Raw genomic sequence first — 22,594 nt, forward strand, 5'->3', positions numbered from 1 at the left:
CCATCCGCAGGCTAATCTGAGCTCTTTGCAGCTTCCCATCTGATACTCCAAAGAATATTTTTCCCTTCTGGCTTAATAGCTAAAGATTAATTGAAGTTCAAGAACTCAATATTTCTAGTAGCCTTTATACTGAAATTTAAGATAGGTAATTTAACTTTGAATTGATTTTTTTCTTCAATTTGAGTTTTTGGTGTGTGCATATTTTTATCTTGGCTGTGCTTGTGCTTCCTGAATTACAGGCAAGATTACCAAGAGATATTCATTAGACAAATGTGTTTATTAACAATGTAAAGATTCTTACACTGAATGCCTGAAAACTGGATCCAGTTATTAGAAAAGGAAATCTTTCAGTCAATTTCAAAGCATTAAAGAAAATAAATCACCTTGTCTGTCTGGATTCTTATATAGCTCGTTCATTACCTATTGGAAAACACTGATGCTTTTTGTAAGAGCAGTGCTTCAGTGACAGTGTTAGCCCTGTTTCTGAATTTCAGCAGATTAAAAACCCTGCTTGAAGTTAATGACCATGTCCCAGGGAAGTGACTGTTCTCCAGAAAGACCTCAATTCACTTCTGTAGGGAGGTTCTCCAGTACAGGCATCTGGAGGCCCATGTGACTGTTGCTGGCTTGCTAAAAGCCATACCTGTATCTCTGAGGTGTTTGTTTAGGCCTATTTGGTATTCAGACTTCATCTTCTAGCAGCTGAATTAAACGCTGAGCATAGAGTCATCTGAAGCTGCTGCTGCAGGAAGTACAGCAGTAAGTAGTGCACATTTTAGATACGTACGTGTGCATGTGTGTATATATAGATAGATATTTGCACATCGATTTGATGTATTTGAAAAAGTAGGATTTGCAAACTAAATACACACTTATTCTCATGAAAGACAGGCATGTACTCAGCTTTACAGACAGAGGAGAGGGGTTTTTTTTTTTTCCTCTTTGGATGAAGCTGTCTCAAGCAATGTACATGTTCTGATAGATACAAGCATTTGGGAGGCTTCCCTGACTACTCAGACATCAAGATGTTAAGCAGATCTAATTAATCAGATTCCACACATCACTCCAAGTACAACATGGGGAATTGATACATTTCTATCCCCTTACCTATTTTCCCTCCTGTAGGACGCTCTAGGCAAGACTAGTTGGGCTTTGGCAGAGCAGTGAAGGTCCTTGGCTCTGTCGGACCAACATCACATGGCTGATACTAAGCTTAATGTGAAAGGAAAAAGGCCTAAACCAAACCAAAGTGGGGCAGCAAGACTGTAAGGGAATGGGCAGGTTTCCTGGATCTGGTGATTTTCCTATGGTTTGCAGTGAGGCAAAGACTCGGTCCTAACTGACACTGTTAGACTGTCTTGATTTGTTAGGCAATGGTTTCCAACTTCTGACGTTCCCAAGTGTAGTCACTGCTTTGTAGAGGAGAGAGCATCAGCCTGATGGAAATTCAGAAGCAGATTTTTGAAGGCAGTAAAGGAGTCATCCAGGTGGCAAATGGGGACAGCTGGGACACTGCTGCTTTCAGTCTGCTCTGTTGAAGTTGAAGGGTTTTTATACCATTGTGGGCGTAGAGATAGAAAACTGTATGCTTACACTACAGCACACTGAACAACTGTCAGCAGAATTAAATATTTATTTATTTTTGGGTTGGAAAATGTCCCATCGATATAAAATCAAAATATTTTGTGGGAACTTGTTCTCTTTTGGTAGGGAAATATCAAAACAAGCCTTTTGGATGCTGCTGTTGTCATCAGTAATGTCAGATTGTTGTTATATTACTGTTTTATTGTACTGTTGAACATTAACATTTTAGTATTACTGGGGGGGGGGGGGGGGGGAGTTCTATGGAAATGAAAGATTTGGTGACCCTTGAGTCAGCGTTGTCTGAAAGTCACAATCCTTTAGAAATTTTGGCTTTTTGTTCCAGGTCATTATAAAAATAGGTCTTCGCACATCACAAGTTCCTTTGGAGGGTAAGTTTTTCTGACCAGCACTGATCTGGACTCAGGTTATGGCCCCTCAGCCCTGCCAGAGCAACATAAAGCTCTTGAAGTTGATCTCATCCCTGCACCTTGAACTCATTGCATTTTTAGACCAAACAGGGAAACTGGTTTAGTTACCTAGAGGGGGTCTAACAAGGAATATTCCCTGTCCTTTTTAGGTGGTGCTATAACTATTTTGTGGCTATTTCATACTCTTTCCTTTTCTATAGCTCATAACTTTCCTCTGCAGGTGGCAAATGTTGGAAAATCTTGGCAGTCATTGCCAAACTGACCAGGGAGAGTCTTAAGTTTGCTGATCACTGCATAGAAAGATCAATCACGCATCCTGCATTTTGCTTTGGGGGAAAAGGAGCAAGCGTGCCAAGGGACTTACTGGGTGATTTATTTATTTGCAATTCTGGGATGGAATCTTTTGTCTTCATAAATCTCATGTTAGGATAGGTATTGTAACTATGCCCGGTGGTGATATATTTGTCTATATAAAAATCAACGCCCTAACTGTGCATACGGAATAAACCTCGGTGTTTCATCCTAGCTGCGTTTTATATCCAAAGTTAACTAGGATTGTCCAGTGTTTGATTACATGGTAAGGTAAAGCTGTGTATTTCATCTGTATTGCTATATGCAAGGGCTAGATTCAGCTTCACGCTTGCATGAAGGGATTGGCATTTAGCAGGGGGTGCATCGTGTGCCAGATTTTCTGATGGTTGGGTGCATCTCACTAATAACAGACCAGCAAGGGGAGCTGAGACACGCATGAAAATGTCAAATGCTAGGAGCAGAGGCATGACAGTGACTTGGCAGTGTTAGGTTAATGGCTGAACTCGATGATCTTAAAGGTCCTTTCCAACCTAAATGATTCTATGAGGTGACCAGCAAGAGCTAACTGTGAATATGGCCTTCTTTTTATAAGGCCATTGTTTGTTGCAGAGCTAAGCAACAGATGACTTTGCTTAAAAATTAGCATTAGTGCCTTTCCAGGGTATCTCTCTGAATGTGAGGCAGAGATGAATCCAGGCTCTGCATCTTCCTGAGCTGGGCTGGATTTCTTTCTGAATTTCCTGCTTTCCTAGGAACGCAGGCTTACTTTTCCACTTAATCTTGTGGGGCCCTCCTTCTCCAACCACAGCCTTCTCTGAATGCTTGGATGCTCACTGTTTTCTAGCTAAGTCATAGTGTGCATCCTCAGATGGTTGTGATATTTTCTCATTTCATTGCACCCTACAGTAAGCTTATCGCCTGCTCTCTTCTATCCATGTTAGTGCTGTATTGATAGTATTCTAAATAGAATTCTGGACCTTTGATCTGAAACTGGGAGATGTGGACTAGATCAAGAAGGGTTTGTTGACATCGAAGTGTTGCTTCTAGCAGTTGCTATCTGACAGCAGCCTATCCTTTGCTTATATATGCTGATCAGTTCTGGTGTTTCCAGTGCATTACTTTCTCTGTGACAATTTTTGTAGCTGAAATTTGAGCAGTAGGAATGCCCACCTTAAATGACTCTAATTTCTTCATCTTGGAAATGTCTTTCTCAATAGGAGGTCATTATAAATGACAGCAGTGAAATTTTGGTAGATGATCATCAGCTTAGGGAGATTATGATAGAATTGCTAAGTTCTCCTTTGTCCTGCACCCACTGAAAATGTAAGATGTATCAGTTCACCGAATCATATTATTTTAGTTTAGAAAATCGTATGAATGGGCCAAACTTTATAAACTGGGTTGATGACCCTTGCCAGCTTCTGGTGGTCAGAGGGTAGTGCCAAATATCTGCTCATGTTCCCATCTCTCTTTTTGCCCAGCTGTCCCCAGTAAAGAAGCCTATCAGCAACTGAGAGAGGAGGCCAACACAGATGACTATTGTTGCTGGTGGCCCATCACTGTGTTGTAAATCCCTGTGCTGTATTAGAAATACTGTAAAGTGTCCATTTTTGCCTCCCTACACAATAGCTTTTTCCCAGGTGAATGCAGTTGATCACCATTTATATTGCCAGCCCTGTCCCACACCGAAGAGGGCTCTATCTACAGCTCGCATGGAATGCTGCAGCACTGCTGAAGGCAGTGAAGTTGCAGCCAATTGCACCACTTAAAGATGTGGCCATTTGTCTTGAAACTGGCTTATCATCTCTGCAACCCCAGGGCACGTTGCTCCTTGCTTGCTTAATTGCCAGTTTAATCAAAACCTGACGTGCTGTTTCAAATATTTCTCCCGCTGAAAACTCAAGCTGTCACAGTGTTTCTGTGCATGTGTCTGGTGTATGCCATGAATAGCTAAAATGTATGGCTCTAATTTGTGGTGCGGTGAATCTGAGCGGACTTGAGCTGCCCAGGTGCTGTGCCTGTTTAACGATGTTCCCATAACCAATTCATCATTAACCTCCTTGTGGGAGGTTATCCCCAGCAGAGCTGGCAGGACAGAGCACTTGAGTGCTCATCTGCTCCAGTGCAAAGTCCAGCAGCCTGACTGTTAGCAGGCCACCGGGGGTTGGGCATGTGGGGCTATATTCTGCTCGCTTCATTTCCTACATACCCACCAAAAAATACAAGTTTTCACAAAGACAGGCTCAATGTTTTGCTGCCTGAAGTTAAACTTCAGAGCTGTCAGCTGTAGTGACTATGCTGTTGAGCTCAGTGATGGTTTCTCCAGGGCCTCAGCCTCTGTGATTGCAGGATTTTCAGTTCTGTTTAAAAGTACAATAGTCGTCTTGCATTTCCAAGCGGAAAGGGAAGCTTTAAAACCTAGTTACTGAAGACTTCGAGGCACAGCGAGGAAAGGCCCAAATCCGTAGTATTTATTATTTCTAATGGGTTTATTTGCTGTTGGCTTAGAATTCCTAGGATGTAATCTCAGAATTTGGGGAATCTCTCCTGACTTGTACATACTTGAGGATGACAGTGAAATGTTTTCCCAGCGCCAGCTTTTGAGCAATGTCATTTCAAGCATCTGACAAACCTGGGCTTTTTCACAGGTTGGGGTTTTTTCTGCTTGTCTTAGATCTAAGTTTGTTCCAGTCATTTGTAACCTTTGTAATCAGCTTGACTGAGGTACCTGGGGAAAACATGCTTCCCTGCTCATCCAGCTTGTAAAGCAGAAAGTGTAGGTATTTGCCCTCAGTTCACATCACAGATATTTTGTTGCCCTCCACTTTTTCTTGCAATCACTCCCTTCTTTTGGTCTCACCTGTTAATAAAACATTCTAGTATTTTCTAAATCTCTATTTATCCTGAGCAGAAGGCTTCCTTTCTGTCAAGTAACAAGCAGTTTGCAATCTGGCCTCTCATCCGTATGAAACTAATTGGAGATTTTTTAATGGCTTCTTGCAAAGGAAAAGCTTTCAGAGAACTTGCTCCCTGAACATAGCAATACAGGATCAGATGCCAGGGTCTGCAACCTGCTGTGAAGGTGAGCAAGTGTTGTCCTTTTTGTAGATGTGTCTTGGTTTATCTCTCTCTCTTTTTTGTGTGTGGGTTTTTGTTGTTTGTGTGGTGGTTGTTTTTTTTTAGGGATTTCTTTCACCTCTGTTTACTGTCCCTCTTTGATTCTGTTTGTTTTGCCTGGAAATAACAAAAGCATAATTCCTCAAATCCAGTAACTGGAGGAGGAAACTCCATCTTTAATTAAGTCATCCTTGGAGAGAAGAAAAATGAAAGCTTGAACTGCACAAAAAAGTCGCCTGAGCAAAGGGGCTTAAAGTCACTTTGAAATGGTTGACTGGCACAGAGAGCAGTGCAGTCACCTTCCTCAGTGGTATTCCGCCCCAGCCACAGGGGCTGTAGAAAGGAGGTAGACTTTTGGCAGGGGCTCGCCTGGGGTTCAGCTGGTTTGCTTAAGGACTGATGGCTGGTTTTAGAAAGGTGAGTTTGTGCTGCTCTGAAAGTGTCGCTGCCACAGTGGGGTCACAACTGTTTTCACACTGGAATATTATTTTTTAATCTCTTTTTTGTCTTTAAGTAGATTGTGCTGCTTCAATAATCCCTCTGCAGCAAGTGGGCTTGTTTGTAATACAGGTTGCTGAAAGCTGAATACTCTCTTTTTATCAGATTCTTGTGTACATGTAATTCTTGCTTTAGTGATCACTGAGCCATTCAACCAGTAGTACTTCATTTGAAACTATCACGTCAATCAGAGCTGGAATTGCCAATATTGATGAGACTCTGTATTCAACTGAAGGAGCAAACCCAGGAATCTTGCCTCCCTTTGAGTGGCACCAAAGCCACTAAACGCTGTTAGATACAACCCTAAATAAGAAGGATTGATCAGAATTGCTCTATCCTTTCCCTGATCTGGGGAGGGCAAGCATGTATCCATCCTGGGGACCTGAGCAATGAGGTAGTCATTTCTGTTGCTCAGTGTAAAGCTAATTCTAAAAGTTGTGAATCCCATGTAGTTTACAGTTCAGAAATACTGGCATTTCTTCTATGCTCGGATTGCAAGGGGGTTAAGGAAGTGCTTCATGTCACAGACAGAGGCTGGGTTGGCCATGGAGTTGAAGCTTCGGTTTGTCAGTTTTTTGATCAAAAGATCATTTAAGAAACCCAAACGCAAGGTTAAGGGTTTGCATGTTAAAGGAAGTTTAGCTTGAGATGGTTGTCAGGTCTAGCATATATGAGTATGTTAATCTGTACATTCATTAAAACAATTAAGGGGTTGTGGCTCTAAAGGGGAAAAAAATACCTCTTTTGCACTGAAGTGTTGGGTGATGCTGTTTCAGGGGTGATGATATATGACTAAGGACAATGTAATTATTGCCTGTTGCAAAGGAAAATATTCAGAACTAAAACTGTCTATTAATTTTATATCAGCAGGGAATCATAGAATGGTTTGGGTTGGAAGAGACCTCAAAGATCATCTAGTTCTAACCTCCCTGCCATGGGCTGGGACACTTTCCATTAGACTCAGTTACTCAAAGCCCCATCCAACCTGGCCTTGAACACTTCCAGGGATGGGCCATATTTTACTTGAAAAGAGCAAGAGCCTGAGACAAAAGAGGCTGTAAGAGTTTTCAGCTGGGCTGAAACATGCTACCTTTTGGGTGTACTTTTCAGACCCAATGGTCCCATTTTCAGTCATGCCGTATGCTTCCTGAAATCCTTTTTGCAGCCAACAAGCACATCAGAAACGATGTAGTGTAACATACCTCTCCCCCTGCACGTATGCAGTTAGATCAGTGGGATCAGGAAATTTGGCAGTGCCTCGGGACCTTTGCCCTAGTGCTGGCAAGACAAAGCGGTGCCCTTGCAGACCTGTCTGCTGCCCTTGCAGAAGACAGACATCCAGCATGACTCATACAGTGTGAACGAGGCTCAGGCGAGAATTAATATGTATGATTCAAGATGTACCAATCAGGATCTTATTGTTCTAGGCAGTGTGCAGACTTATAAACAAAACTGTCATCCAGAGGCCTACAGTAACATCATGGAAACTAAGATAAGAATAATCCAGAGACATGCTTGAAGGGCCTGAAAGAATTCAGGTTCCAAATACAGAGTATCTGATCCTAAAAAATGGTATTTGACCTTGTATGAAACATCTGGTCTTTAGCATGATGTTTAATGTATGCACCTGTCTTCAGTGGGCTTGTGCAGTTTCTGATCCAGGGCAAATTTCTCAGTCCCTGACTGTGTAGAAAGAAATAAGTGTAGAACGGCAGCTTGAAGGAAACAGATGGTGAAACCTGTGTCGTTCCTAACTTCATGAAGCAGTGAAGAAGGACATGATGAAGTTTATAAAGTCCGTAGCTGACTTCAGCAAAGCTAAAATTGGTAGGCTACAGACTTCAGATCTCTTTGAATCAACAATTCTGCTGCCTGGGTCTTTAAAAAAAAAAAAAAAAAAAATTGGCCACATTGAGCACGGGTTCCCCAGCTGAGTTTACAGCAGGTGGGTGAAGAGGAAAAACAAACAAATATCACCGTGTTTTGACACATAGCTAGAAAAACTGTGGTGAAAGACTCAATAAGCAAGACGACAGTCATTGAGTTTTAAAGCTATGTTATGTGCAAAGGTGAAAGGAGTGCAAAACCAACACAGCCCCAGTTTGTCTTTGCAAGGCACTTTTGGGCTGCTTGGCACATGCTTCACCTTACAGGACGGGGGATTTCTGGAGTTCCTGATCAAGGCGATAGAAGGAGATGCTCTTTTACTGACTGTGACAGGAACATGCTTAATCTTTGCTATAAAGCGGTAAGAGTGCTCCCAGGATTTGACCATCAAAAATTGTATTCAAAATTGTCACTGATGCGGAAAGGCTACAGATATATTCACCGCTAGGGACAAGTTTTAAAAATGCTTAGAATTCATTTTCTTTGAGCCAAGGAAGTGAGAGGTGATTCCTAATGACTATGGAAAACAATCCACGTAAGGCGTTTTTTGGATGGCTGATCCAGCAGCTTGCCTGTGATTGTCATTGGAGATATACTCAGGCCTAAAAGCTCTGTTTCCTATGTTGTTACCGTCTGCACCCAAAATATATTGACTTTGCCCTTGCTGGCAGTCAGAAAGTCCATATGCAATTGCTATATATGTTAGGGAAAGTGTATCCAGATCCTCTATCTGTGTGCAATAGGGAGATGTGAGACACTTTTAAGACCTTCCTCTTCCCCTCACAGGTTTCTCCATCCGGCTAGTTTAAGGAGCAATGCAGCAAAAGTAGGTGATCTCCCCTCTGCTCCCCCTTCTCTGAGGTTGAACTGAAAACATGGATTCCTTAGAAGGCTTTTGATTGAGAAAGAAAACGTGAAAACAGAGAGAAAGTCTGTCAGAGTTGGATCAGTTTGCCCAAAAAGCTCTGGTTTTCGGCTGACAGCATTTTAGCGCTCAGAGGGGAGTTGTCAAAATCTCTCTACAGGCAGTCATGTCCTTCATGCTGAGACATACCTTGTATTATCTCAAAAACGAAGAAAAAAAAAAAGAATTAAAAAAAAGAAAGAAGATGAGGTGGCTTAGATTACTGTTCTATTAGGTCATGGAGAAAATACCCACCCTGGTTTAATTTCTTTATCAAATAACATAGTGTCAGTCTCATTTACTGCTTGATCACTCGCTTTGGGATGGAGCCTGCCCCCTCTTGCAGGGACTCTGCACCATAGCTGAAGCTTGGCAGCAAGCTGGAAGCAGAGCCAGGCAGACTGTGCTGCCTGTCTCAAGGCTCCCATTGCAGATCAAAAGAAGTGATTAATGAAGTTAGGGTGCCCTGACCCTCTCAGAAAACAAATTACTCATCTCTTTGCACTTCCTTAATGAGAGCAGTTGATAAAAATACCTGTAACAAAGAAGACTGCTTTAATGCTTTGTTGTCTGGCAGTCCTTTCTGGGCTGCAGCGGCAGTGAGGAATAGTCACAGAAGCCCATGGAAGATAGGAGTTAAGGTTTGGGTGGTATGTGGTTGTGTGGCTATGGAAGGTTCATTAAGCTGGACAAAAGGAGCCAGAGAATCAGGCCCCTGCTCTGGAATTGTCTCCTGGAGGCTTGCAATCACGAATTCCTGGAGTGGAGGTGAGGTCTCACCTGCTTGGGAGGTGGTGAAGAGGTGGTGCAGAGGGGGAGTTGCAGCAGAGGTATAGGCACTACCAGGAACGTACGACATGGAGTTGGAGACCATGATATGCATGCAGAGACATACAGGCTGGAAAATAAAGGCAGAATTGGAGGGGATGTTTGCTATAGGCTGTCACAAATGAAGGAAAGCAAATGTGACAAATTCTTGGACCACATCTCACGATATTTCAAACCGCAAGACACTTCAATTACCATCTCTGGGCTGGTGACTCACAGATCTACCTGTCTGCTTCAGACATATCTCCTACCACGTAATCCAGCATCTCAGCTGATTTCTCTGGCAACCCCACCACTTTTGTATGCCTTTCCACTGAAATTTAAGCTCAGCATGGCAAGAGCTAATGCCCAGTTTCTTCTTTTCCCTGACTGCTCCCCTTTCTGCACGCACAAGGGCAGTGCAAGTAATAGAAAGACAGGGCTGTGTCCCAAACTGCCTGCAAGGAGTGAGCGTGCTGTAACGTATTTGACTTTGATTAAACCCCTGACCTGGAGTTGTGAGATGTAATTCTCTAAATTATGTTGGCAGGTGAATTACAAGCTGTCTGAAAGGTGGTGAAGAAAGGTTGCAATTGGTGGGAGTCTCCCTGGGGCAAGGAGACAGTCAGGTGTGGGGTTGGAGGGGATGTCCAGATACAATGCCACTACTGTTCCCAGGTGCAGTTTTATGTTACGGTTCAACTGATGGCTGTCCCCATCCCACCCCTGACTCTTTTATTCTTATCCTTTGCATCAGATCTGGCACTGCTGCTACGGCAGCCTGAATTGATTCTGCTCATTGAGCCAGTGGAAAACTACTAATTATTGTTTTCGGTGGGTCGTTTTCCATCAGATCAGCTGTAACTCGCTCTGCACTTGCATTAATTGCCAGATCTGCTGCAAGGGAGGTGATGGAAATGTCTGGCTGTGTCCCAGGGGAGGGAAGACCGCTGTGAAATGGTTAGCTATAACATGAAGCTGCACCCTTGGCTGTCAGTGCCCAGCTAAAGAGAGATGGGGAACACAAGAAATGTGGATGGTAGCGAGAGCATAGCAGCAAAGGGCAGACCCTAAAGGAGCGCAGGCAGGGGAAGAAATAAGACAGAAACATCTCAGGCAGGGAGGCAGCAGGATTCCCCCACCCCCACCCCCCCAAGAAAGTGAAAACAACAATTAAATCTTTTGATGGTGAGATCTGCTGCTCAGCATCTGAGGGGGAACAGTGGCCAGCCCCAAGGAGGTAACTTTCAAAACAGTGTAAGGAACAATTAGGAACAATTTTGCCTCTGCAGGAGATGGACTGGATGGCTTTGGCTAGGTTTCCCCCAAAAAGCTCTTCTTAACTTCTCCATCCCAAGTCTTTTCAGCCTCCTGTTTAGGTGGAACAGGCTGGGCTTGTTGGAAAACATCCTGTTTGACTTCTGGGACAAGAGCAGAGTAAGAAGAGTAGGAGCTGGCACAGTACTCTTCATATCAGATAAAAACTTCGAGAGGTGGCCAAGAAAACCAAAACCTCCCTGGGCTTTGCTGTATTCGGTGTTGCTGAACCCACTGGGTGGTTTGTAATTACCAATATTTGTTATCTGCCCCAGGGCTCTGATGAAGGCATTGCTCCAAATCCCTTGGTCGCCTCTGCACCAAAATCCCTCTCCTCCTCCTCCCTGTGTTCTAGTGCAGGTGACTGGTAAATTGTATTTCATAGCACAGCAAGAACAGCTAGGAGGGGAAGAATAATATGATGTGTCAGGTTTCTTTTTTATAAAGTTGCCAGGCAAGCTTTTGGGAAGCAAAGCTCAAAAAACATGCAGCCCTGCAGGTCAGCTCCCTGCATCAGGCACTGGGGAAAGCCAGACCTTGATACAACTTTCCTCCATGTGCTGCTGTATGATGGGGGGGGGGGGGGGGATAGAAGGTCTTTAACATTGTTTAATTATAATGATGTGTGAAATATTTCCCTTTTTTTTTGGTTTTGTTTCTGTTGGTTTTCCACCCTGCCCTTTATACTAGGCTCTCATACTGCAGACGTGCACTGGAGGATGCAAAGCATCACTGGAGCCGAGGTGCTGCTAAATTAAATGTTTTAAGTCCTTAACAGAGGAGTGAGGTTCATCTAAACACAAAACACAAATTACAATGTTTGCACAGCAAAACAAGGAATCTCTGTGGCTTGAAGCTTCTTCACCTCTGACTTCAGCTGGGATAGGAGTTTCTGAGTCCTAAACACTCCTTTGAAAATATGCAGCTGCCACTAGTGAAAAGACTCCAATTGCTTCAGCTGCTATAATACTCAGGCAGTTTTTAACCCATTCATTTGGCATTATTTTCGGCATTATTTTTGCCTGTAGTTCAAACCTAGCCTCTGCCCTCCCAGGTAATGGCTGTCACATGAGGGACAGTTTGATCATCAAAAAAAGGCCATTTTGATTTCCTTTCTCTCATAGTTAAGGGTGGTGGTTGTTGCAACAGATTCAAAGCAGGAACAGTACGTTCTTGGAAAAGAGTAGTCCATTTTATCACGCTTTCTGCTCACACAAGCATGCTGCCAGGCACTGCTTTTAGATTTGCATTTACTCTAAAACACGAGGTGCATGTGTGACAGGGACTGGGCCAAACATCTGCCCAGCGAGCTTTCTTCCTTGAGTCCAAGGTTTTCTTCGTGTTTGGCAGCCCCCATGGCTGAGCCTGCAGGTTGCTGTGGTGGGTGCTGGGAACTCAGCCACAGCTTGGGACAGGGAGGTGAGGTGACCTCTTGCTTCTCATCTTCAAATTGGTTCCTTCTGAGTTTTCCTGTTTACCCCTCTCATTGGAAGGCAGAGAAGCAAAATGCATGTATCAAAGCAGGTTTTTACTTAACAAAAAAGTGCACTCCTGCATCTCCTACACTCAGACTTTAAATAACCTGTAAGATAAGATACGTGAGTACACAATATTGGTGTTTGAAAGAGCTAATATATACATTTTATGACAGCTTCAAAAGCAGTTAATAGCTAATCAACATATAGATTTGCAATATTATAAGTTTGCTCCTGTCAAGAACAGTATGGGAGAGCAAACATTTACTTGCTATGCTGGTACTTTGCACAGGAGCCCTCTCCTTGACGTGGATCGTAGGCTCTCTGTCGATGTCCATTGAGGCTGCTGGGTTCAGTAATCTCCATTTTCAGAAGGCAGCCATGACCAGGAGCCAGCAGTCCCTCTGCATGCTGCCACACTTATAGGTACCGCACTTCTCCTGATGCAGTTGCTTTAAGCATGCAATGATTCCTGGTATGAAATACAAGAGGCAAAATGGCAAGAGAACAGAGATAATGTAGTCAGAGAGCATCCTTTGGAAAAGAGGGTTTTCTTGTATTCAGAGGCATGTGTGGCTCTGAGGGAAGGACAGGGAAATAACCCTGTGAGGGAGAGAAGAGGGAGCAGATGAGTTACTGCTACCCTAAGGAGTTAAAAGGGCAATGAAAGATGAAAGAGAGATACACAGATGAAAGAGACATACTCCATAGAAGTCCATGAATAAATGAAGCAGTGGACAGAATCAGTGCTAACACTGACATGTCTGAGGTAGTGAATGGCTTTGTAAAAGCTTTATTTAAAAAGAAAGCTTTTAATGCAAAATGGAAAAGGGTGTGCAGTGAGGAAATCATGTTTTGTAAAGTTAGTTGTTGATGAAAGGCAGAAAAAAAGGCTGCTGCGTGAAGTCTGAATATATACCACGTAATAGTTCTGAATGAAATTTGTTTAATGGCATGTCAAAAGAGTTTGTTAGCAAATCTACGAGCTTTTTATTTTCTATTTCTGTATGTTTTTTATATGCCTACACATTATGGAGTTCAAAAAGACTCATAAGTGGAGAAAAAGGACAAGAACAAAATGTCCTAATTTTGGAAATTAAAAGAGGATGAGAGGGATGATCCTGGAAATTGCAATCTGACAAAGTGGAGTGTAGTTTTCAGATAGATAATAAATCAGATTTTTGAAAAAATTCCGTTAACAGTTAGAGGATTACAGAAACGTGGCCAAAAAGTAATGTATTTTTTTTTACAGATCAGATCATCACAGACAAACTGGTCTGCTTTTGAAAATGGAGTTTTTCAGTTACATAAAAAAAAAGGCCACAGCATGCAGAGGATATTTTATCTGATATTAGTAAAAATGGCAGTGTTTTCCAAGACTTTTCCTTAGGATATGTATTCAGCATACCTAATCTGTTCCCTTCCCATTGTTATAAAAAAAAAAATACATGAAGAACTGAAATCAAAGTCTCAGGAATTGATGTGCAGTTTCATGTTTATAATTAACTTATCTCGTTAGTGATCCAAGCTACTAGGCAAACGGAATGAGGGATTAAGTCCATGGAGATGGCTGCATTCAGAGGTGCTGACAAGGGGCGTAGGAGAGGCAGTGCATGGGAGCACCTGGTCATCAGAGGTACCAGCACAAAATTAAACTAAGTCCTCTGCATGAAATGCTGGCTAGGCTATCTGAGAATGATCCAGGAACTGATGAGCCCGTGGAAGACAAAAACATACCGAAAAAGGCTGGAAAACAAGTGGAAAACTGAGCAAGAGATGCAGTCTGACATAGCACCAAAAAAATGTGTTGCAGTGATCGTGTCTGGATGAGGACAGTAAGGAAAGAGGACTCTCACCCCTTGAGTCAAATAGTTCTAAGCATGTTTGTTTAAAAAAATATGTATCTCGGTGGCTCGTCATTGCTGCTGCTGCAGCTGGGTCAGGCATGGGGGCAAACTGCAATTTAGGTGCATGACTGTCCGTGCCCACCACAGTACCGTGGGCACTGAGCAACAGTAACAAAGGGTGAGGACCAGCCATTCTGGTGATTTTTGTTCTCTTCATGACATTGTTGGTACCAGAGCTTTAGGAGACAAGTGTCAGGTGTTTAGGAGGTGTCTCATCAGATGCTTTAAAAAGGATTATTTTTAGTCTACTAAATGTTGGTGGTGTTTCTCTTTGCTTTTGGTGGTTTGAATCTTCCAGGCTTGCATTTCTATTCAGGTTTTCTCTGTAAAAGTACACAGTAAAATTTCAGCGAGAAAATGAGCAAATGCTGGGCAGAAATGTTTCTCACATGTATACATGATGGTAAGAGCTGTGGTCTAGGAAATCAAATGTTATGGGCACTGGATACTTGGCATAGAGTTAGGAGGGAGATCTGCCCTGTTAGATGCTGCAGACAGTGGGTAAGCTTCCAAAAAGGATCTGGGGAAAGTGGGTTTAATAGATAAAGAGACAAGACTGCTTTGTTGCTACTTTCCTTGGTTAGTCTGTGCATTCGCAGATTTTTTTCTGTACTTTTATATCCTGGCATCTGTAGATGACTAAATCACTTAGGGGCAGATTTTTGAAGATGTGTGGATGTTTATATTCTGTCTATGAGCATCCAGATCCCTTAAAAAAAATAATCCCTTAGGCTAAGCTTTTACATTTCCTTGAGTCTTCACAAAACATTATCATTGTTCTTCTAAGTTACTGGCTTTTTAAAATGTGTTGCATCTCTCATGTGTCAGGCCTGAAAATAATGGCCAGCCAGATACTTCTTCTAATCCGCAAACATCTCCCCTGTTTTCTCTACTCAAGGAAAGCCGTGTCACCAGGTAGACTTTCAAGGTCATATCTGTATTTTGCTCCTGAAACCGGTGCTACCAGTGCTTCTTTTTCCATTGCCACAGCATGTGCATATGTCCTGGCTATTACAGATTGCAGATGCTGTATGTCTGTCTTCATTGAGAGGGGCAACGTGAGCAGAAGACATGGAGTTTGTAGCTACCTGTGTCCGATTTGCTGTTTGCCCTGCCTCATCTGAGGCGCTTTTGACATTTATGCAGTGTTGGCCAGACCTGAATCCTTGTGGTATGATACAAAAAAAGTGGACAAGGACTGACCCTCGGTTGTCTTTTAGCCCTAGCCCTTGTTGCCTGTTGCTACCATTCACGGGAAGCCACGGCCACTGGCCATGTCGGTGGCCAGACCTTGCCAGCAAGAGCAATAAGGAAATGGAGTCCAGCCTTAGCGATTAGATACGAAATTGGCAACTTCGTCGCATGTTACTTTGGTGATTGCATTTGATTGCTGTTTACTTTTTTAACTGGGAGATGGCTGCAGAGACACCAGATGGTTATAGTCAGGATGGGATTTGGAGAAGGCCATGCAAGTTGTTGTCGTACAAGGCATGCTCAACTTTCCACCAGCAACAGACACCTTAACCTTTGGTATTTTGTTATTTTGTTGGAAGCTGACTTTCCACACACACACCCTTTTTTTTTTTTTAAAAAAAAAAACAAACTAAAACCTGAACCACTTATTTAAAGAGGTGCAGTTATTTTTGGAGTGTCCTACAAAATCCAGGAAGGACCTGACACCTGCCGTTTCCTCTCCTATAGACATGGGCACCAGGCCAGTAATGTGGGTAGCTCTTCAGGTCAAGAAGCAGTCAATCAAATAGGCTGATGCGGGTAGAAATGAAAGCTTGACAGCTGGAGAGATGGTCATGCAGGCAAGGGGAGGCCATGTCCCACCTCCTGGTGCAGCACAGTTGTCAGCCCAGGCCCAACATACAGAAAAAACAGCTGAAGGACTGGGCAGTTTGGAGAGGGTGGTGTTGAATGTTTCTGCCATCTCTTTTTTCACTAAAGGCTTTCACATTCCCCTGTTCAAGTGTTTTTCTGCAGTAGCTGGAACTGGAGAGGCAAGATTGGAGTTAGTGATTCCTAGAGCTGGGGCCTGAAGTAACCAAAATGCAAATAAAAGGGACTGGGAGTTGGCAACACTTGGCAAAACTTGTCCTGTCAATCTTTGTGACTGACTTGAGCTGCACCAGTGATGTCAGCCTCAAAATGTTGCACAGGTCCATTGGGTAAAATTCTGGGGTTTAATGGAATCAGTGGCAAATGTTGTAACAACATTAAAGCCAGAAGAACCATTTCTCTGAGCCTCTCATTTGGCCTCCTGACTCAGTTGTCTCCATGTGCTTGTGTACCAGTCCCATTGTTAGGGTTTGCTTCAGGCACCCCACACCTTACCTCTCTATCCTCAACCCTCTGAGACGTCCCCGTTGCCAGTAATGGTAAAACCAAAGAAAAAATGGGATTCTGTTGATTAACAAGAAGGTTTACAAGGTATCTTGATCGTGAATGTGTAATTTGGGACACAGATGGTAGCGGAGAGCCTTTGTTCCCCATACAGGAGGACTGTGATGAGTCTGAAGAGCAACTAAGCTGGCATTCATGCCCAGAAAATGAAGCAGAATAATTGTTTCCGATGTTTTTTTCTGAAGAGAGTATTAAACCCCAAAATTTTATTTATGAGCATTGCAAGAAGGGTAAAGTCCAACTGAAGTCAAGTTTGATTTTTAGTTTAAGTAGTGTGTTTTACATCAGCAGCAAGTAGATAAAAGCTTTCTGCAACTTGTTTCATTTATCACAAGAGAGCATTTGATGTTACAGCTTCCTCCATATTAGGTAAAAGCTTTTATAAAACATTCATAAACTTTCATAGCTATTACTGAATTGTAATGAATGTCTAAACAAACTCACAAATGTTTTGTAGTCTTTTTATATAGTGTGCATGTATCTTCTTTACCCCAGCCTAGCCCTTTAAGCCTGCAGATTCATTCTTTCTTGTATTTGAAATCACTTGGTCCCAAGAAAACCATGTAAAAAAACCCTAAAAAAATCAAAACAAACCCATAAGCTAGCAGTGGGCAAGAAAAGGCACCAGCCTCCTGGGATGCATTAGGCAGAACATTGCCAGCAGGTTGAGGGCGGTGGTCTTGCCCCTCTGCTCATCACTGGTGAGATGTATCTGGGTGTTGGGGTTCAGGGCTGGGCTACCCAGTACAAGAGAGACAAAGGCGTACTGGAGCTAGTCCAGAAAAGGGCCACAATTATGATTAAGCGACTGAAACGTCTCTGTGTGGGGAGAGGCTGAGAGAGCTGGGACTGTGCAGCCTGGACCAGATGTGATCCACGAGCTCTTACTGATGTATATAAGTACCTGGTTGGGGGGAATAAAGAAGATGGACCCACACCCTTAGAGGCATTCGGTGACAGGACAGGAGGCACGAACTGAAATACAGGAAATTAGTTAAACATAAAAAAGGTGGGTTTTTTCCTGTGATGGTTGCCAAGCACTGGTACAGATTGCCCAGAGAGGTTGTGGAGTCTCCATCCTTGGAGATACTAAAAATCATACTGGATGCTTGCCGTGGCTTTTGTGGCCTTTGGGCTGAACTAGGTGATTTCCAGGGCTCCCTGCCAACCTCAGTTATTTTGTGTTTCAGTGGTATCTTTGATGCAGCAAATGGGGAGCCTGTCCTATGGTTGTAAGGACACTGATCCCGCATATTGAGCAGAGCAGTTGGAGTGAGAGCAGACCATCTGCCTGGTTCTGCTGCAGAACCAAGCAGCTATGAAATGATGACTTGTGCTCACTAATGACATCAATAGATTTTTAACATGTAAATGAGAAGGGGAAAGCAGGGTAACTCATTATTAGTTATGGGTTTGCCTGAAGCTGATTTCCCATGTTAAAGCACTTAAAAGCAAATATAGAATTCATGGTGTGGTGGTAGATTTTAAACGTGAATAATGTCCAGTTGTTGTAATGGCTAATAATGCAAATTATCTGAGTCAGCCTCAGAGTAAAGCGGTAAATATATCCTGCCCATTCAAGACAGACTTTTTTTTCCCCCCCCTCCCCTTTCCATTAATATTTTATCCCCCCTTGAAGAGATGCTTTCAACATATTATGTGTATACCAGCATACTGCATTTATGGTATTCCTGGATGTCATTACAAAGAAGCTTAAAGACTGTACCACTGCTCCGCTGCCTGTGAAGCTAGCTTGGAAATTACTTGGAGCAACAACAGCAAGTGTCAACAGGGAGCCATATTAATTATTTGGAATGTGTCTCATAAGAGGAATCAACTGCTTTTATTGCAGCACAAATATTACTTGAAACAGGAAGGTTACTCTAACTGTTATTGTAATCTATGTGTCATTAACTTTCCATGTTTAGAGAAAGAGATTAACAACCCTGTAAATTGTTACAGTAAATAGATGAATTATAACAGCATGTTTTTATTATAAATAGAAGTTTCTTGATATGCTTACCTCCAAATTACTGGAGAAGATTTGAGTCTTTAGCAACTGGGAAAAGCTGCATGGTGGTGTTGGGAACCAAAAAGCTCCTACTCAGGTGTAAGCAATGCTGAGTTCCACAAACTGCTATCTGCTCTTCTGCAGGTGGGGAAAACAGATGCAGTTGTACTTCATACCATGCTTCCTTTAAAAACTACTGTGACCGAGAAATGCTTGCTTCCCTTTTAGAGTGAAAATAACAGATTAAATGTGCTTGTGTGAAATCAGTTGTCTTCTGTGGCATGTGGCCTTTTGAGAGAATATTTTCTAAAATATATGTGGTAAAGCAGGTGTAACTAAAGTTCAGCATAATACCCATGCATGCATGGGAAAAGCAAAAGAAATGGGAGTGTTTTCAACTCTTTATCAGGTGTCTCCACAAAATGGAAGTTCATTGCGAAAAATACACAGTAGAACAAAATACTTTAAATCTATTTTGAATCCAGTGCCCTAAAAATGCTGTATGTTTAATGATAGCCCTGATAGATCTCTGCAGGAAATAGTGGAACTAAACCACTTATTTGTCCACAGGGCAGGCTCACCATGGGCAGGTTTCCTACATTGCCCCACCGATCCACCTCGATTCGGATCTGGAGAGACCACCATCCAAGGGTGAGTTAGCAATGCAGTTTACTTCTGCAAGGACAGGTATACCTTAGGTCCTGCCCTTTGCCATCCTCCTTTTCTTCCTAATGGCAGCACACAGGCATAGGGGGCTTGTGACAGGCTGCAAAAAGGCAAATTTCAGCTGCCCATCAGGTGAGTAAAGGTACAGATGTGGTTGTGTGGTGGTTCAGGCTGGGATTCAATCTGCGTTGCCATTGCTCAAGGGTTTTTCTAGAGTCTGTGAGGACACATTCACTCTAGAGGACGATTCACATTTTAGGTGGGCTGATTGCCCTCAGGAGCAATGCTAGTGGCTGATACAGATGGAGTCACTCTCCAATAGCCCTGCTAAGATAGGTTCCTCTCTTGAATGGTGCGAATAAGGTGATATGAATGTGAGCCCTTGATTTCTCTGCCCTTTGGAGGATCGTCCCCTGGCTGTGTTGTGATGAACCCGCAGTGTTTGGCTGCATGGCCTGGGGAAATAGGCTTGGTCCCAGAGCAAGCATCTGTGCTGGTGCAGACTTCTTACACACCTCTCTTTGCTCCTTTTAATTAGGTTGTCAATATTCAGGTAGGATATCAAAATGACCACCTTGTCCTTCTTGGAATGGATAACAGCAAAGTTAAAATCAAACAGGTAGATGGAGGGATTTCTTGGTCAGCTCCAGAAATGTGTGTGAACATCAAACACAGGGGACATTGTGGAAGAAGAGAAGGGGAGGAAGAAGACAGCCAAAGCATGTTAGCAGGGAGATAAACTGTACCTTAGGTTTGGGGTTTTTGCTTCTCCTACTCTCCAAAGGCAGAAGGGGTACAGGATTGACCTTTGTAGTGTTTGTCACCATTCTGCCCCAACACTGTAAGACTGTGAGTATGCGTGTGCACAAAAGTGCTTCTCTGTATGCTCACAGTTGAAAAAATGCAGCATGTTAATGCACAGTTAATCTGGATAGGCACACTGTTGTTATGCAATAGGAAGAAAGCTGTCTTCTAAATCTCACTTCGTTACCTATCTCTAATATTTGGGGAGACAGAAGAACATTTGTGTCAGTGAATTGCAGCTGCAAACTCTGTTCCTCAAAATGGCTCAAGAACTTTGTAGGATAAATGAAAGCATACTGTTAAAAGCGATACGCTCTTGGCATGAAAGGCTTCCTTAGTGTTGAGTGTGCTTTTCCACGAGCATCCATGAGGCTAGATCTGTAACTTGATCAAGTAAACATTTGCTGGTTTTTTTTTTTCCTTTGTAAGCATGAATGTATGGTTTTTTAGCTGGTGCACTAACAAAAAAAAAAAAAAATAAATTAAGGAACTGACTCTTGCTGCACAGAAGCAGCCTCAGAACTATTACTCCTTGATGGTTCCTCTTGCATCTCTGCAAGATGGAACCATGTGCTGGGTGGTGGAGCCTGGGTATAAGGATGCTGGATTCACAGCCCTGTCTCCAAATCTGGTCTTCTGAGTCAGGCTGGTCACGTAAAATCTCTTGGTGGTCCACAACCTCTGCTCAGCTTTGTGTGAACGACCCTGAGATTTGACACATGCATTTGAGGTCGTCAGCTTCTTCTAAGCCACTTGAAAACATCCAGTTCTGTGATAAAATTTACTACCTTGCTTTTTTAGCAGAGCACTCCAGTAAGCAGAGACAGTTATGACTTCCAGGACCTTCTTGCTCAACTCTGTCTTTGATGTGGGGTGTGATGATTCAGAGCTTATTCAGAGTAGGTCTGTGTAAATTCCTTGCTGTGGGTTCTGGTGCAGCCTATGGAAGACTCAAGGACACTGGAACAGCAGCAGCCAAATAAGCTGCACTTTGCTTTCTCCAAGATAAAAGAGCTCAAGACTAACAAATATCTTCAGTGATCTGCTGTTCATGAGGGCATAGCTACCTCTGCAAGATGAATGGCACTGCCACCAGGAGCAGGACAAAGCAGGTCAGGCAGAACAGTTGAAGAGAAGGTAAAATGGAGTCTATCCAAGATAAACTGTTACATTAACTGCTTCCACTGAGGCCTTCACCCCGCAGTTGAGAGATCTTAAAGAAAGGGCTGCTCAGGGTGGAAGGACTTGATGTTATTCCTGCCATGCACTGGTAAAAGGACTCAAATCCCCTTGTGTAACTTAGTAAGAGAGGGCCAGGGAGGCAGCCAGCTCTGTAGGCATCAGTCTATTAGCTGGTGACTAGGGGTATTAAAAACGTAGTAATCGGTACTGTCCCCTGGAGGAAGAGCAAGGTTTTCCTCTGGCCCTGGGATCTGGGACGTGTAGCTCTACTTATGTGTCCACTGCCTTGTTTCCAGCCTCAGTGCCCCAAATCCATTACAGTGGTGCAATAATAATGATTGATTTTATTTTTTTTTTTCTTCTTTCCCCTAAGCATGTGAGGATTATGAAGTGGTTTTGTTTGGCTGCATTTTCTGACACGTTAGGACATACTCTGGTCACATTACAAGCTTCATCCCATCACCACAAGAGCTGTTTTAAACAAGGGACGCAAAAACACCTCTGTCTTGAAGCTCTTGTTGGTTCATCACATTTCCAGTAGCTGGAAGTCTAAAAAAGGAGCAGCATTATGACAGTCGTCATGAACTACTAATGCTTTTGGTTGTTGCTTTGATGCTCTTAATTTCCCTTCTGTATTCCTGCTTGCACCAGGCTGAACACCAGGTGCAGGTCAATGCTGCATTTAGAGTGGCAAAAAGAAGGAGCCACTGTACAATTTTAATTGTAATAAATGGAAATGGAGCCAGGGTAGAGATATAAAAGCATCTTTCCTTCCCGCATTATTAAAACAACAGTACAGCTTTAGTGCTCCTGTGGGTCTGTGCAGTTGCAATTCTCAGCTGGCAGGTTTGCTTGTAACTGCCTCTTCCTTCTCCTTTTTAAAAATTCTATCACTGGTGATATTTACGTACATTGTTTATGGATGCAGGACATTTTTACCTGCCTTTCAGAGTCCTGATGCTAGTAGTGAATAGAGTATAAGCTCCAGTAGTTTAGTAGTACATTAGTGTCATCGTGCATTACAGGGTAATTACTCTGAGCCACTGCTCTGCATAGTAACTCAGTAATGACACCTTAAATCACTTAATAGAAATAAGGCCCTGAATCAGCATTTTTTTATCAAGACGATTCTTATTCCCCACCCCCTTTTTAATTGGAGGGTATTTTAAAATTATTTCTGTATACGAAGTACTGTTAACCATTATTTTTACACCTCTTCTCAGTCTAATGATCCAGACGTGATTACATGGTTTTTATCCAACTGTTTACACCATCCATATGCAAAA

At 42.8% G+C, this 22,594-nt stretch overlaps 1 protein-coding gene across 8 annotated transcripts in view; it reads left to right on the forward strand.

Moving 5' to 3' along the window:
• ADGRL3 (adhesion G protein-coupled receptor L3) overlaps window positions 1-22,594 on the forward strand; it is a 342,991-nt gene that overhangs the window by 172,996 nt on the left and 147,401 nt on the right. For 7 of the 8 annotated variants that reach the window (XM_055796415.1, XM_055796407.1, XM_055796410.1 and 4 more), the window contains exon 5: window positions 19,227-19,307. The exons of the other annotated variant lie outside the window; for it this stretch is intronic. In XM_055796415.1, the coding sequence (XP_055652390.1) occupies window positions 19,227-19,307 (81 nt within the window). The remainder of the gene's footprint in view (window positions 1-19,226; window positions 19,308-22,594) is intronic. 8 annotated transcript variants of the gene reach the window in all.

Source organism: Falco peregrinus, chromosome 2, assembly GCF_023634155.1.
Source record: "Falco peregrinus isolate bFalPer1 chromosome 2, bFalPer1.pri, whole genome shotgun sequence".
Classification (NCBI taxonomy): domain Eukaryota; kingdom Metazoa; phylum Chordata; class Aves; order Falconiformes; family Falconidae; genus Falco; species Falco peregrinus.